General features: G+C 43.2%; 1 protein-coding gene across 5 annotated transcripts in view; it reads left to right on the top strand.

Annotated features, from left to right (window-relative positions):
• The first annotated feature begins 335 nt into the window (after positions 1–335).
• The window catches only part of OCLN (occludin), a 48275-nt gene continuing 31007 nt past the window's right edge, over positions 336–17603 (top strand). For 2 of the 5 annotated variants that reach the window (XM_004270783.3, XM_033429960.2), the window contains exons 1-3: positions 622–766; positions 8346–8462; positions 12809–13487. In XM_004270783.3, the coding sequence (XP_004270831.1) occupies positions 8413–8462; positions 12809–13487 (729 nt within the window). In that variant the 5' untranslated portion in view covers positions 622–766; positions 8346–8412. Of the gene's footprint in view, positions 506–608; positions 767–8345; positions 8463–12808; positions 13488–17603 lie in introns of those variants that run through there. The other 3 variants (XM_004270784.4, XM_033429959.1, XM_004270785.4) reach the window with 3 other exon arrangements.

Genomic DNA, 17603 nt, shown 5'->3' with positions numbered 1-17603 from the left:
AATTTTTGGAGCAGGAAAGTTTTGTGTCAGGTGGTGCTTTTCCTGCCAAAGTTTTGAGCACCCTTGAACACTCGTCAGGAGGAACGGTCCCCTCCAGACCTCACACGCCAAACACTCCGCAGTTCTACCCGAAGCCCGCGGATCTCCGAGCGCTCCCTAGAGTGGTCCAGGACCACACTCCACCCTCGGGGAGCCCAAGCCTCTACCCCACGCCACCCCTCTGGTCTCCGTCCCTGCCCACCCGGGCAGAAACGCCGCGCTGTTCCTTTAAGGCCGGGAGCAGCAAGGGTGTGCGGGGAAAGGCCGGTTCCTCCCGCCTCTTTCTACACCGCTCCCTTCCCTCTCCCATCGGAGTTTCAGGTGAATGGGTCACTGACGGAGGAGGCCGCCACACCACGCCTTCTCGCTAGCGTCCACCTCTCCGCTTCTCCGTCCTCTGGCGGAGGCGGCGGGACTCCGGGGAGAACTAGCCAGATCGCCGAGGAGCCCGAGCCGGGTGCAGCAGGTGGGGCTCGCCGGCGCGGCTCGCCGGCGCGTGGCCACGAACCTCCCGCCCCCGGGCCTGGGGTTGGTGCGCATGCCCGGGGGCAGGACGGCGGGGTGGGTGGGGGTGGGGAGGAGGGGGAGGGAGAGGAGGAGGGCTGGGTCCCCTGCGGAGTCCCGGCTGAGAGCTGGCGGTCTGCACGTCGTCAGGTGCGCCCTCCAGGTGAGCGCGCTCCTGGGCTCCCGCCGTCCTTGGTGGGTTGGGCCCGGCTGCAGTGAGGAGGTGAGAGCTGGGCACGGCGCCTGGGTCGCACGGGGGGACCAAGGCCCCCCGGTCTTGTAGGGAAGGCGCAGGGGGAGGACGCCCAGCGATGGTTTCGGTGGCGGTTTCGCTCCTGGGCTGGGACTCGCAGGAACCGGAGAGGCACGGGGCGGCGGAGAGAGCCGCGCCGGGCGAACTTGGAGGCTGCCTCCCAGGGGCGAGGGGCCGCTTGGAGCCGCCCGTCAGCTCCTTCGGCGGAAACGTTTAAAGCCACCAGTGTCTAGGCGGCGTGGGCAACTTCTCGCTTTCCTGGGGGCCGGCGGGAGGTTGGTGAACAACTAGAATCCTGCGCCCAGCTCTCCGGGCTGCGGTTCTGGGAGGTCCTCGGGGAGAGGGCCCTGAGCTTGAAAGCTGGAGCAAGGGGGCAGCTCGCTGGCCGGGGCGGGGCGGCTCGGACTCCGAGGGGAGCCTGCTGTTCTCCGCCCCCATCCCACTCGCTTTGGGTGTCCCTGGAGGAGAGGGGGTGGCCGGGTTTAATCAATGCAGTATTCCTGGAGACCTGGGGTGGGCCGATCGGCTGTTTTCAACCCCCTTGGTGGGAGCTGTGTGAGCCCGCGTCGATTTATGCTGGGGGGCGGGGATTTAATTTCGAATGAAGCTGTACTTCGAGGGAAGCCGCTCACGCATGGGATTCTCACCCGTGACCTAAAGGCCGCCGCCAGACAGGCGGACCTGCCTCGGGGCAGTCCCTGCTCGGCCAGCGCGGGCGCGCACCGTCCGGGGTGCTCCTGGGCGCTGCGGGGGCGCACGGCCGCCGGGACCTGCTCTCGGCCAGGCCGCCGGGTCTTGAGACCCCGGGAAGGGCAGGCCCCGCGCGCAGCCGACATGTTGCCTGCGTTGGAGGAAGTGTGCGGGGCAGGTGGGATGAGGGGCCAAAATGGCCTCTGCACCTTACGGCTGGGAGAGCAAGCCCAAGCCCCTCGTGTCCCAGGTGAAGCAGCTGAGCCGGAGGAGAGGCACGGCATCCTCGGGCCGGCCCTGGGGCTGGCCGGGCAACCTACCCACCTGGGAAATGACTCAGGGCGGGGAGGAGGCAGCATTCCAGGTTAGTGTGTGGCCCTCACGCACAACAGGTGTATTATTGGGATCCCAGGAAAAGAGAATCCCTTCCCATTAAGGCACTTGTGTTTTTTGTGATTGAAAACTGGTTCTTTCCAGACAGAGGTGGATTTCTCAAACTGTGTATTCCCTAGTGTAGCAGTGTTTCCTTTTGCACTGTACGTATTGAATCTTTATTTTCTCTTCCTGGTGTTTTAAAATAGACATTTTAAAAGGTGGCGCCACAGTAATTGATAACTCCTCGGACAAAGCAGCAGCCTTTTTTTTTTGTAGTTCTGCATTTATTTGATTATTAGGCACCTTCTTTGTTAGAGTATGGCGGGGAGGAGAGCGAGATTTCCACAACTTCCAGGCAATTCAGGGAAACGATGAGCATTGCCTCCTATGTGTAAGGCACTGTGCTAAAAGCCTGTTGTGCTTTATATCATGTAATCACCCCAGCATTTCTAAAAGCTAGATCTTATTAAAACTCCATTTTAAAAGCGAGTAAACACCGGGTAGGGGAAACATGTTACAAATGGGCTGGCTTGAAAACTACTTCAGCTAATCAGGAAAGGTATATCATTAAAGCCACAGTCCAGCGTGAGAACCAGATTTGGGGAGTTTTTCTGGAATTCTCTACCTTTGACTAGTCCTTATGGCCTCATATAAGTGTTCCCCATCTTGCTTGATGTAAAGGTAAAACTCTTCCTGTTTTCTTCTAAAGATAATGCTGTAGTTATTGCCCTTTCAAAATGATAGAAGATTGCTTTCAACCACATAAAGTAACTGGTATGTCTTTCACCTTCCCAGGAACCTCCCAGAGGGAAGTTTTCTTTAGTTGCATTTCAAGGCTTACTTGATTAGAATTTTAGTGGGCTTTTTTCATCCACATTACTATTTATGGAACTATTGGAGTAAAAAGACCATTGTTACACCTTTCCACAAAATCTGCCTCCAGGGTTGCAGCTGTTCTGTACCTTCAGGCTTTCCAGTCTTGAATGTGGTATGAATCATCTGGGGATCTTATTAAAATACAGATTCTGATTCATAGGTCAAAGGTGGAGCCTGGAATTCTGCCTTTCTAATAAGTTCCCAGGTGATGCCTGTACAGTTGTGAGTCTGACCCTTTTTTCTCCCTTTCCCTCACACTGTAAGCACTTAACTACTTTTGTTGAACTTAACTTGAAGGATTGTATTTCCTGGGTGTTAGTTACGTGAAGAGCTTCAAGGTATTCACTGCTGGATTGAAATCCCAACTCTAATTTGGGCTGTTGATTTTATAAATCAAATATTGATTGAGCATCCCTTTGTATCAGGGACTGGATCTAGGGATCAGGAATAAGAGTGATGATCAAGACAGACATTTAAGTGCTTGGGAAGCTGGTATTCCTTTTGGGGTGGAGATGGTAGCAGTTTAAAAGAAAGAAAGAAAGAAAGAATTGGAAGGGAAATTTGCTCTGAAAATAAATTGGTTTGGTGGATGGAATGAGTAACCGGGAGGACATCTCTGAGGAGGTGACATTTGAGCTGCGACCTGATCGGGAGGTTCCTGCCATGTAAAGATCTGGGCGTTCTAAACAGGAAACCCTCAAGATCAAGGCCCTCCTTGGATTGATGCCTTTATTCTAGGCAATGATTCTCAAAATATATGGCGTGGTTAAAAATCATCTGGAGAGCTAATTTAAAATGTGGTTTCTGACTCAGAGCTAGTCCATTTCAAAATCTGCCTAATTTCAAAATCTAAATAGAATCATTTAATATAAACATAAACAACTTCTTAAAAGCAAATTAATGAAAGGCATGTGATCAAAAAGGAACAGACGGCCCTTAAATATAATAGTGTTTATTTTTACTTGTTGACAGTTTGCTTTATTTATTTATTTATGGCTGTGTTGGGTCTTTGTTTCTGTGTGAGGGCTTTCTCTAGTTGTGGCAAGGGGGGGCCACTCTTCATCGCGGTGCGCGGGCCTCTCACTATCACTGCCTCTCTTATTGCGGAGCACAGGCTCCAGATGCACAGGCTCAGTAATTGTGGCTCACGTGCCCAGTTGCTCTGCGGCATGTGGGATCTTCCCAGACCAGGGCTCGAACCCGTGTCCCCTGCATTGGCAGGTAGATTCTCAGCCACTGCTTCACCAGGGAAGCCCGACAGTTTGCTTTAAAGAATACTTTTGAAGCATAGCATTTTCAGACTTTCCTTTTTAAAAAATATTTATTTATTTATTTTTATTTGGTTGCGTCGGGTCTTAGTTGCAGACAGCAGGCTTCTCAGCTGCGTCACACGGACTCCTTAGTTGCGGCATGCAAATTCTTAGTTGCTGCACACATGTGGGATCTAGTTCCCTGACCAGGGATCGAACCCGGGCCCCCTGCATTGGGAGTGTGAAGTCTCATACACTGTGCCACCACGAAGTCCCAGGCTTTCCTTTTTTATCTTAACTTAGTTTTCTAAGATTTTTTTGGCCAGTAAATATTTTCAAAGAGAGAACTTTTTATACTTTAACATCAACTTAACATATTCAGTAAGGGTCAACTGCTTCCCTTTTGGCCCTGACTCTGAGTCAGCTGTTTGACTTATGTCCCTATCATTCTTACGACACAGTTTCTGCGAAGGTTCTGTGAAGGTGACCAGTGAGCCCCTTCAGCCAGATCCTGTGGCCTTTCACTTCTAATTTTTTCCTTCATTCAGCATATACTTATTGACCAGATATTGTTAATGTTGCCGTGCTGGGCATTGGGCAGCGTTCTTGGTCCTCTCTTTCCTATTGCCTTACCTTAAAACCCAGTCACAGGCTGCCTTGAAAGATACCTTAGAAGTCCTTCAGTCCACTTCTCCCCACCCCCTGCAAATACCAAACAAGCTTGGCATAAATGGCATGAGGTCAGATTGTTATTTGTTATTTTAGGAGGGTGTGTGGAGAGACTTCCTAACACTGAGATGAGATCTGACCCTCTGGAGTGTTTTTATTTTTTTAAAGGAACCATTTCTAGGACTACAAAGACAGCTCTATAGCTATTTGAAGACTGCCATAGTGGTCCTTTTTTTTTTTTTTTTTTCGGTACGCAGGCCTGTCACTGTTGTGGCCTCTCCCGTTGTGGAGCACAGGCTCCGGGCACGCAGGCTCAGCGGCCATGGCTCACGGGCCTAGCCACTCCGTGGCATGTGGGATCCTCCTGGACCGGGACATGAACCCGTGTCCCCTGCATCGGCAGGCGGACTCTCAACCACTGCGCCACCAGAGAAGCCCCATAGTGGTCCTTCTAATGTTGAGTTATCCAGGCCAAACATTTCCTGTTTTTCCAGTCATTTGTCCTAGAACATGGTTTTTCTAGATCTTTAACAATCTAAGTCTACCTCCTGGAGAGGCATCTAGTTGGAACATGATGTTCAGATTTCACGGTTCTGCAGGGGTTTGTTTCTTTTTTTTTTTTTTTGATTTTATTATTTTTTATAGATTTGTTTCTTTTTAATAACTGTATCATTCCTAGATCTAAGCACTAACTCTGTAAATACTGGATAAGTTTGGGATAGCTTGTTAACTTTTGTTGAAATTCTGATCAAGGAAATACACTTATAAAAATGAACAGTTATTAAGCCAGATTTCCGTTATCTAGTACTTATACTATTAGTTTTTAAAAATTGAATTTTACATATTTAAAATCATTTATCCTGCCACCAGTATTTGAAAATGGATACAATATACCTAAGTGCCTAAACACTGAAATTTCTCACCTTCAGAATAATCACCTTGCTGTAAATGCTTTTTGCTCATCTTCTTTAATACATTATCTTACCTATTTATCCCAGTCCAGAGGTCAGGATTATCCCCCTCTTTGGCACAGGAGGGTAGCGATGCTCACAGAAGAGAAGAATTTGTCCCCTCAGATTGTGAGTTTTTAACTAGGTTTGTTTTAGCCCATCATTTTAGCCTTACAGAGACCTTGATCAGTGTCGATGTACTTGTAGCCAGTAGGTTACCTGTCCTTTCCAGTGTCTTGTCAGCTGCAAATCTGGATACACTTGTCCATTTTGTCTGTGGTCACGACTTGATACCTCCCTCCAGGTGGACATAAATGGTTCATTCATTCATCCTAATTAACTTCCATTATTCAGCCCCGTAGGAATCTGCCTACCCACACTCTGTTACACAAGGACGTGTCCAGAATTCTCAGGATTCTCTCTGTATTCCCCTCATCTACCAGTCTGGTAACCTTCTCAAAAAAGAAAATGAAGTTGATTTGGCATGACTTGTTCTTTTTTTTTTTTAAGATTTATTTTTATTTATTTATTTAGGCTGCTCCAGGTCTTAGTTGCCGCATATGGGATCTTTTTTTTTTTTTTTTTTTTTTCAGTTGTGGCATGCGTGTGGGATCTAGTTTCCCGACCAGGGGTTGAACCCAGGCCCCCTGCTTTGGGAGTGCGGAGTCTTACCCTCTGGACCACCAGGGAAGTCCTGGCTTGTTCTTAATTAATTTTCTGAAATTATTTGCTTCACAATTTAAAATCTCTGCTCTTAGGGGAGACATGACAAACTCCAGGAAGTAGACGTTTGGAAAGGGATTTTGTTGGCTGGATTTTCGACAAAACAAAACCTCAGCCTGAGTCTGGATTAATTTAGGATTTTTAGGAACTACCGTTGAGCCTGGAATTTTTGGCATAGTCTTGAATGAGTGAGACCTAGTTATAGAAGAGGTAAGATTCCTCTGAGGTCAGTGTGTCAGTATTTGACATCCAGCTTCAGAAATAGGGTTCCATATTGAATAGTGTTTAGATTCAGTTTTCCTTAATGCTCTTTTTCTGAACATCAGTTAAGAAGACACTTAATCTGGACTTTACTCTTTCATAGCGCTGTAATATTTTGGCCTAAATCGCTCGTCTGTATGTGTGTTTGGGTGCTAGTTACAGGGCTGTATACACTTAGATTTGTGCACTTTTCTGTATGTTATACTTCAATAAAGCAGTTTTTAGAAATAAAAGAATGAAGAGAAGTTGTCTTTCCTCACTGTGTTTGGAAAATTATTCTAGTTGTGTTGGCATTACTAACATTTAATATATTTCCATCTTTGAGGTTTCACCTAGATACAATATTTTATTCTGAGAAATTATACTATTCGTTTTTAAAAATTGAGTTTTATGTATTTAAAATGATTTATCCTGCCACCAGTATTTGAAAATGGATACAATATACCTAAGTGCCTAAACACTGAAATTTCTCACCTTCAGAGTAATCACCTTGCTGTAAATGCTTTTTGTTTATCTTCTTTAATACATTATCTTACCTATTTATCCCAGTCCAGAGGTCAGGATTATCCCCCTCTTTGGCACAAATTTTCTTTGAGAAATTTGTAATTGACTATTCTTAAGGATGTGGAGGGTAGTTGCTGTTGATTTGAAAGAACAAAGTTTAAAGGGTTTGAATTGATTTACTGTTGCAAACCTAGTAATGTATGATTACACAACCCTTATTTGAAAAGGAAAAAATATTAGACACTTTAATATACTCAGGTTATAGATCTTTCTCATGTCCTTCCTACCATCCACCCCCAAGCTTCTGGCTCTTTCTTGCTAAGTCTTCCCTGTTATCTCCAAACTGCACTTAATCGTGTAGTTCAGCCCTTAAATAATGCCTGTCGTAGATGTTGTTTTCTTTGTGCGTGACCTTCGGGAGAACTTGGTCTCATACTTAACTTCCACAGGCTCCTATGGTACAGCGTAGGCATTTAATAAATACTTGTTGATTGAGTGAAATTGCCTCTCAGATGTTCAGGGATTTTTGTTCTGAGGAATCTTAGAAGAAAATTATTCTGCTTTTCTCTTAGTGAAGAGGACTCTTTACTACAGTGTGTGTTTGATGTTTTTCCTTTTTTGAAAATTACATTCCATTTTGAAGACTTGGAAAAGGAGATAAGGGGAAAATGTCCATAATCGTACTATTTACAGATGCTTTTTGTAACCCTTTTTAATGATAAAAGCATACTTTTAAACCAGATTATGCTTTAGTTAACATTGAAGGGCTGGTATATGCTGGACACAGCTATGTGTGCCCTTCCATATGCATTCTCATTTTATATGAACTTTGAAAAGTAATATGAGACAGAAGAAATGTATTTAAGAAATTTTATCTTTTATACATCTATAATTGTGTTCTTTGAAGTGACTATTTTAAAAAATACCACTTTTGCCTATGCTGTAAAAACCTTTGTGAAATTTTCATTATCGCAACTTTAAATTTCAAGTTTCAACAATATTCATATGGCAGTGATGTGCAGAGCATGATGCTAGGTGCCCTGAGGACTACCAGGCCAAATGAGTCCTACGCTCAATGATTTCTTGTGCTCAAAGAATTAATGGTCCAATGTGTAAAAATGACAGTGGAAAGGACAAGAGAAATAACCAAGGAGTGAGAGGTTACTTGAGATCGATATCATTAGTTTTCTTAGTGATGCAAGGAAACTATGAGCTCAGCAGTAATGTCATTACCCTACTTATGTTGCTTAGATTGGCTTATCTTGGGAGCTACGGGGCATTGCTCATCCTGAAGATCAGGTGACCACTGACATCAGCCATGTCATCCAGACCTTTTGAAAGTCCACCTCCTTACAGACCTGATGAATTGTAAGTAAATACGTAAGTCTTTTTCTTTGACCGAGACTCGCAGCTTGTAGGATTTGAGTTCCCTGACCAGGGATTGAACCCAGGCCTTCTGCAGTGAGAGCATGGAGTCCTAACCACTGGACCACCAGGGAATTCCCCTTTTCTTTTTTTTTAAAGTCTATTACATGTTTAAAAAAAAAAGGTGTAGTTGAAACTTTCATCTGTTATGTGTTTGCTATAAAATAAAACAGTAGAATAGAATAGAATAGAATAAAATAAAACTGTTATGTGTTTGGTTGATTTGTAAAATCAAATTGAACCAAAGGGTATGTGGTGAAGAGTGAGTTTCCCTCTTACCTATAACTTCCAGGATGACAGTTTTTTTCTGCAGTGGGAGCTATTATCACTTGATTTGTGTGTGTGTGTGTGTGTGTGTGTGTGTGTGTGTGTGTGTGTGTGTGTTACGCGGGCCTCTCACTGCTGTGGCCTCTCCCGTTGCGGAGCACAGGCTCCAGACGCAAAGGCTCAGCGGCCATGGCTCACGGGCCCGGCGACTCTGAGGCATGTGGGATCTTTCCAGAGTGGGGCACGAACCCGTGTCCCCTGCATCGGCAGGTGGACTCTCAACCACTGCGCCACCAGGGAAGCCCCCTTTTTGTTTTTCACCAGTGGTATGAAGCTTCCATATTAATACCTTATTTAGGTGACTGTTGGCAATAGATTGTCAGTTTTTCAAATAACACCTTTATTGAGATATAATTCACATACCTTACAATTCACCCATTTAGAATGGGCAGTTCATTGATTTGGGTGTATTCACAGAGTTGTGCAACCATTACCACGATCAGTTTTAGAATATTTTCATCATCCCCTTCCCCAAAAAACCCCTCTATCCATTAGTGGTCATTCCCCATTTCCCCCCAGTACTAGGCAAGCACCAGTCCACTTTGTTTCTAGATCTGTCCATTCTGGATATTTCATAGAAATGGAATCATACAATGTTTGGTCTTTTGTGACTGACTTCTTTCACTTAACAATAATGTTTTCCACATGGTTAATTTTAAGTGATTCCTTAATTATATTAAAACAAGAAACAAAGTTGAGGGTTCTTGGTGTCTTTAGCCATTTGGAGATTTCACAATGAATTCTTAAGTTTTAAATTTTCTGTCAAACATTGATAGGGGTTTCCTCCTTTAAGTAGTTTGTAGCGTTAACTCTGATAACTGTAGTAAGACGATATGCTTCTATTACGTAGCCTCCTGACCGATACCTGAATGTGGTAGGGACGCAGCTGTTTATGGCAATGAGATATGCTGGAGAATATAGTAACTGAGTAGTGCTCCATTAACCTCACACTTATTTTTGTAAACAGTGGTGAAATATACATATAGAAAAGGGCACAGAACATGCATATAAAATGATGAATAAATACTAAACAAAATAATCATCTCAGTCAAGAAATAGAGCACCCCAATCTTTGCCTGTGTCCTCTCCTTCCTGTAGAAACCACTGTTCTGACATGTGGACATCACTTGCCACTGTTCTGACGTGTGGACATCACTTGCTTTTCTCTATTATTTTCCCACTTTGTACATCCTGAACAATATGGTTTAGTTTTACTTGTTCTTAAACTTTGTATGAACATAATATGCTGTATGTATTCTTTTCTGCTTTGTTTCTTTCAACTTGTAAGATTTATCTACATGAATTTGTAGTTCATTTTTTTTGCTTCAGAGCAGTGCTAAAGAAATATAGTGCGAGCCATATATGTAGTTTCATGTTTTCTTGTAACCATATTAAAAATAATAGAAATTAATTTTAATAATATATTTCACTTAGCTCAATATATCCAAAATGTTATCATTTCAACATGTGATTGACATAAACATTGGTTTACAAGATAGTTTATATTCTTTTTTTAGCAGTCTTTATTTTTTAGAGCAGTTCTAGGTTCACAGCACAATTGAGAGGCACATACAGAGATTTCCTGTAGGTCCCCTGCCCACACATGCATAGCTTCCCCATTATCAACATCCCCACCAGAGTGGTGCATTTGTTACAATTGAGGAACCTACATTGACACATCATTATCACTCAAAGTCGTAGTCAATACTAGGGTTCTCTCCTGCTGATGTTACATTCTTCCCTCATACTATGAGCACTTTGTGTTTTACGCTTCACAGCACATCTGAGTTGGGACTGGCCGCATTTCAAGTGCTCCGTTCATCTGTGCGGCTAGCGGCTGTCATAATAGCACAGCTCCGTAGCATTCCATTGTGAGGCTCTATCACAGTTACCCATGGCACTGTAGGCACTGCAGCTTGGGGTTATCATAAGCAATGTTTCTGCGAACATTGCACTGTTCATGGGAGTATAAGTGAATCCGTCACTTTGGAAAACAGTTTGACATTGTCTAGTAGAGCTGAAAATTTTAAAAAAAATTTGACCCAGAAATTCTCCTGGATATATACCCTAAAAAAAACTGCCTGTGTGTACCAGGATGTACGTTGGAGACTGTGTCAGAGCTACGCTGTTCATGACAGCCCCAAATGGAAACAGCCCAAGTATCTAAGTAGAATGTTTTACCGAGTTTTCTTTCTTGACATTTTCATTGTTCTCTCCAGTTTCTCCATTTCCTTTTCATTCTCATTTACGGTACTCAGGTAATTCTAATTCCTATGGTTAGTGGCACCCAGTAGTAAGACGTCTCCTTTGGAGTGAGGAAGGCGGTCTATAGAAATAATGACAAAAACAAAAGGGCTTTAGTTGGTTTAGGAATTGAATTTTGCCTCGCCAGGGCCCACAGGTTTTAGATTCAGTGTGTCCACGCATCAGTGTGTCTGTTACAAGCTGTGTGTTTATCATTAAATTACTGGAGTTTGCAAGGTATTTTTATAAAGGAGATTCTGATCTGATTAGCCATCAGATCTGATTAGCCACCATTCTGATGAGCACTCATTGGTAATTGATCTACTTTGTAGCTCTTGCTGTAACTGGCTGTAGTTCATGTAGTGCTTCGTTTAATGTCTTACTGCCCTGACAGACTGTACTCTGTGATGGGCCTGGACTGAGGCTGTCCTGTTCACTGTTGTATCCCCAGTGCCTAGCACAGAGCCCAGCAGGCGTCAGCCTGGCAACTCCAGTAAATAGCCACCAAATGATAAGTGAATGAATGTGCATTCTTAGGTAAGAGAGCGAGGCTGCCAGGATTTACACGTGACCCAGTGGAGGCCACTGTAAGTGTCAAGTCTGAAGGAATCGGTCTTCAGTCACAAAGGCAAAAGGGCTGATACCACTGTTCTAAACTCCCTGGGTCCCGTCCCCAGGGATTATGATTTAACTGGTCTGGAGTGCTCCGTCTGGGGATGTTATACATCCCCAGGTGATTCTAATGTGCCGCAAAATTTGAGAACCTCTGTTCCGTAGAAACGAAGTAGTCATTCTCAATGTATGGTTTCCAGACTGCGGCAGCATCAGCAGCATCTAGAAACTTGTTCTACCCCAGACCTGCAGACTCAGCAACTCTGGGGATGAGGGCCAACAAACCCTCCAGGTGATTTTGACGCATCGTGCACAGATATGTTTACTGTTCAATGGGTGTCTGAGTCAGTTGGGGCTACTGTAATAGAGTACCATAGACTGGGTAGCTTATAAACAACAGAAATTTTTTTCTCACAATCTGGAGGCTGGAAGCCCAAGATACGGTGCCAACACGGCCCGGTTCTAGTGGAGGCCATCTTCCAGATTGCAGACTTCTTGTATCCTCACATTGTAGAAGGGGTGAGAGAGCTCTCTGGGGCCTCTTTCATAAGGGCACTGATCCCATTCATGAGGGCTCCACCCTCATGACCTAATTATTTCCCAGAGACCCCACCTCCTAATACCATCGCATTGGGGGTTAGGATTTTTTAAAAAAATAAATCTATTTATTTATTTATTTTTGGCTGCGTTGGGTCTTCGTTGCTGCTTGTGGGCTTTCTCTAGTCGCGGCAAGCGGGGGCTACTCTTCGTTGTGGTGTGTGGGCTCTGGGCACGCGGGCTCTGGAGCGCAGGCTCAGTAGTTGTGGTGCATGGGCTTAGTTGCTCCGCGGCATGTGGGATCTTCCTGAACCAGGGCTCGAACCTGTGTCCCCTGCATTGGCAGGTGGATTCTTAACCACTGTGCCACCGGGTAAGTCTGGGGGTCAGGATTTTGATATTTGAATTTGGTAGGGGTGTGGGGGGATACAGATTGCCCCATTACAGTGAAACAGTACAAATCATAGTTTTATTTGCCAGTGGTTTGTTCAAATTATTCCAGGTACTTTATTTGTTCTTTCTGCTCACCACTAAAAATGGCTAACTTAAAATTTTCATGTGCTTTTCAGCAAACCCAATCATTATGCACCAAGCAATGACGTATATGGTGGAGAGATGCACATTCGACCAATGCTCTCTCAGCCAGCGTATTCTTTCTACCCGGAAGATGAAATTCTCCACTTCTACAAATGGACCTCTCCTCCAGGAGTGATTCGGATTCTGTCTATGCTTATTATCGTGATGTGCATTGCCATTTTTGCCTGTGTTGCCTCCACTCTTGCCTGGGACAGAGGCTATGGAACCTTAGTGGGAGGTGGCATTGGCTACCCTTATGGAGGAAGTGGCTTTGGTAGCTACGGAAGTGGATATGGCTATGGTTATGGCTACGGTTATGGCTATGGAGGAGGCTATACAGATCCAAGAGCGGCAAAGGGATTCCTGCTGGCCATGGCTGCCTTTTGTTTCATGGCTGCATTGGTGATATTTGTTACCAGCGTTATAAGAGCTGAAGTATCTAGAACAAGAAGATATTATTTGACTGTGATAATAGTGAGTGCTGTCCTGGCCGTTATGGTGTTTATTGCCACAATTGTCTATATATTGGGAGTCAACCCAACTGCCCAGGCATCTGGGTCTCTCTACAGTTCACAAATATATGCCCTCTGCAACCAGTTTTATACACCTGCAGCTGCTGGAGTCTATGTGGATCAATATTTGTATCACTACTGTGTGGTGGATCCCCAGGAGGTAGGGATAGTTTTGTTCTTTTTTCTCCCCTCTTGCCTTGGGTCAGAGGCTCTCCTCTTGGGATGCTTAATAGATTCACTTTGGGAATGTTTAAAAAAATATTGAGGCTACGCACCACTTCTATTTAAACCAGAAACTGGGAGAAGGGCTGGGTGTCATTATTAAGATATGATTAACATACCATCCAATTCATCCATTTAAAATACAATTCAGTATTTTTAGTATATTCACAGAGTTGTGCAACCATCACCACAGTTGATCTTAGAACATTTTCACTACCCCAGGAAAAACCCCCATCCTCATTAGTGGTCACTCCTCATTTCACTAACCGTCCCCAGATCGAGAAACCACTAATCCTGTTCTGTGGTTTTGCCTGTTCTGGATATCTCATATAAGCAGACTCATACAATATGTGTTTTTGTATGATTGGCTTCTTTCACTTAGCATTAATGTTTTAAGGTTCATCCGTGTTAGAACATGTACCAGTACTTCATTCCTTTTTATTGCTGAATACCGTTCCATTGTGGGGATATACCACATTTTATTTATTGGCCAGTTAACAGACATTTGGGCTATTTCCACCTTGGCCGTTACGAATTTTTCTGTGAAACTTATGTTTTAATGTCTCTTGAGTTCAGTATATACCTAGGGGTAGAATTGATGGGTCTTAGGGAGATTCTGCGTTTAACCTTTTGAGGAACTGTCACATTGTTCTACAAAGAGGTTGCATTATTGTACGTTTACCAGAAATGTATGAGGATTCCAGTTTCTCCACATCCCCCAGCATTGTTTTTGTCTGTTTGAGTCTAACCATGCTAATGGGTGTGAAGTGGTACCTCATTTTGGTTTTGATTTGCATTTCCTTGGTAGCTAATGATATTTTCTTCTGCTTATTGGCTATTAGTATATCTTCTTTGGAGAAATGGTTATTCAGGATCTTTGCCCATTATTTAGTTGGGCTATTTGGATTTTTATTAAGTTGTAAGAAATTTTATATATTTGGATACAAGTCCCTTATAATATGATTTGCAAGTATTTTCTCTCCATTTTGTCATTCTCTTTTCACTTTCTGGATGATGTTCTTTGCACAAAAGTTTTTTAATTTTGGTGAGGTCTCATTTAATTTTGCTTCATTGCTTTTGCACCCTAAAAGGGTGTTGTATCTAAAAACACTTTGCCTAATTCGAGGTCACAAAGATTTACTCCTATATGTTTTCTTCTAAGAGTTTTATAATTTTAGCTTTTAACAGTTAGGTCCATGATCCATTTTGAGTTAATTTGGGGCATGTTATAAGGAAGGGGTCCAACATTTCTTGCATGTGGATATCCAGTTGTCTTAGTATTATTTGTTGAAAGGACTATTTCTCCATTGAGTTATTTTCATGACCTGGTCAAAAATGAATTGACCATAAATGTGACGATTTATTTCTAGACTCTCAATTTGTTTCCATTACTTGTGTTTCTGTCCTTAGGTCAGTACCACACTTCTTTTTTTTTTTAAAACATCTTTATTGGGGTATAATTGCTTTACAATGGTGTGTTAGTTTCTGCTTTATAACAAAGTGAATCAGTTATATACATGTTCCCATATCTCTTCCCTCTTGCGTCTCCCTCCCTCCCACCCTCCCTATCCCACCCCTCTAGGTGGTCACAAAGCACCGAGCTGATCTCCCTGTGCTATGCGGCTGCTTCCCACTAGCTATCTACCTTACGTTTGGTAGTGTATATATGTCCATGCCTCTCTCTTGCTTTGTCACAGCTTACCTTTCCCCCTCCCCATATCCTCAAGTCCGTTCTCTAGTAGGTTTGTGTCTTTATTCCTGTCTTACCCCTAGGTTCTTCATGACATTTTTTTCTTCTTAAATTCCATATATATATGTTAGCATATGGTATTTGTTTTTCTCTTTCTGACTTCACTCTGTATGACAGACTCTAGGTCTATCCACCTCGTTACAAATAGCTCAATTTCTTTTCTTTTTATGGCTGAGTAATATTCCATTGTATATATGTGCCACATCTTCTTTATCCATTCATCCGATGATGGGCACTTAGGTTGTTTCCATCTCCTGGCTATTGTAAATAGAGCTGCAATGAACATTTTGGTGCATGACTCTTTTTGAATTATGGTTTTCTCAGGGTATATGCCCAGTAGTGGGATTGCTGGGTCATATGGTAGTTCTATTTAGTACCACACTTCTTGATTGCTGTAGCTTTGTCATCAATTTTGAAATTGGGAAGTGGGGGGTCCTCCAACTTTGCTCTTCTTTTTCAAGATTCTTTTGGCTAGATTCTAGGTCTCTTGCATTTTCTTTTTTTTTTTTCTTTTTTTTTTTTAACATCTTTATTGGGGTATAATTGCTTTACAATGGTGTGTTAGTTTCTGCTTTATAACAAAGTGAATCAGTTATACATATACATATGTTCCCATATCTCTTCCCTCTTGCGTCTCCCTCCCTCCCACCCTCCCTATCCCACCCCTCCAGGCTGTCACAAAGCACCGAGCCAATATCCCCGTGCCATGTGGCTGCTTCCCACTAGCTATCTACCCTACTACGTTTGTTAGTGTGTATATGTCCATGACTCTCTCTCGCCCCGTCACAGCTCACCCTTCTCCCTCCCCATAACCTCAAGTCCGTTCTCTAGGAGGTCTGCGTCTTTATTCCTGCCTTACCCCTAGGTTCTTCATGACATTTTTTTTTTTCTTAAATTCCATATATATGTGTTAGCATACGGTATTTGTCTTTTTCTTTCTGACTTACTTCACTGTGTATGACAGACTCTAGGTCTATCCACCTCATTACAAATAGCTCAATTTCGTTTCTTTTTATGGCTGAGTAATATTCCATTGTATATATGTGCCACATCTTCTTTATCCATTCATCCGATGATGGGCACTTAGGTTGTTTCCATCTCCGGGCTATTGTAAATAGAGCTGCAATGAACATTTTGGTGCATGACTCTTTTTGAATTATGGTTTTCTCAGGGTATATGCCCAGTAGTGGGATTGCTGGGTCATATGGTAGTTCTATTTAGTACCACACTTCTTGATTGCTGTAGCTTTGTCATCAATTTTGAAATTGGGAAGTGGGGGGTCCTCCAACTTTGCTCTTCTTTTTCAAGATTCTTTTGGCTAGATTCTAGGTCTCTTGCATTTTCATATGAATGTTAGGATCAGCTTGTCAATTTCTGCAAAAAAGCCAGCTAGAATTTTGAAGGGTTGCGTTGAATTTGTAGATCAATGCAATCCTTCAAAATCCTAGCTGGGAGAAGAATTGTCATCTTTACAATAAGTCTTCTGATGCATGAACATAGGGTGTCTTTTCATTTACTTAGGTCTTCTTTAATTTCTTATAAAAATGTTTTCAAATTTTCACTGTGTCAGTATTTCAAAAAGCTGTCAGGTGATTCAAATGTGCAGGTGGGGTGGAGAACCTTGCTTTCAGTAACCAGGAGTCATCCTAATTAAGAAAATGTTTCTAACCTACTATTCTTTTTTCCTTTTTTTTTTCTCCTTACACTGACCCAGGAATTTTCATTCTTTTACCAGAATGAGTCACCTTTTGGGGGTTAGACCTTCTCCAATAACTACCTTTATTTTGAAGACTGAAATGTAGGTTTCAGAGTTTTGTTGTCGACATTCAGAGTGTCTGTGGTAAATAGGGCTGAGGGCTGGTATTCCTTTCTTATCACACTGACATCCCTCTTAGTCCTCTGACTACCCGAAACCTGTATTCTTTGAAAAAGGATACCACTGTTACATAGACAGCTGCAAAGAGAGCTTCCTCTTACCCGTTAGCAGACATCCAGGCCAGAGCCCTGGTACCTGTCTGAACTCCCAAGTGCCTCCATGCCAGTGTACCACTTAACATACCTGTCAGACACTAGGAGAACTGTCAGTGGTAGGGTTTCCTTGTCACAGGCTCTTCTAGTAAGCACACAAAAGACACCTAAAACAGGAACCTAACAGACTAAAAGGATTATTAGCCCATTCTCTCTAATTTATAGCTTGGTTAGAGTGTATCTGCATAATTTATGGTAAGACTGAAATTTACATTCAGTGTAAAAAGTTGTGCCAGACATGTGTTATGAACAAGGCTATAAGCATGATTGGGTATT

This window comes from Orcinus orca, chromosome 3, assembly GCF_937001465.1.
Source record: "Orcinus orca chromosome 3, mOrcOrc1.1, whole genome shotgun sequence".
NCBI classification, from domain to species: domain Eukaryota; kingdom Metazoa; phylum Chordata; class Mammalia; order Artiodactyla; family Delphinidae; genus Orcinus; species Orcinus orca.
The sequence above is the reverse complement of the archived record's forward strand: the minus strand, read 5'-3'. Positions and strand labels throughout refer to the sequence as shown.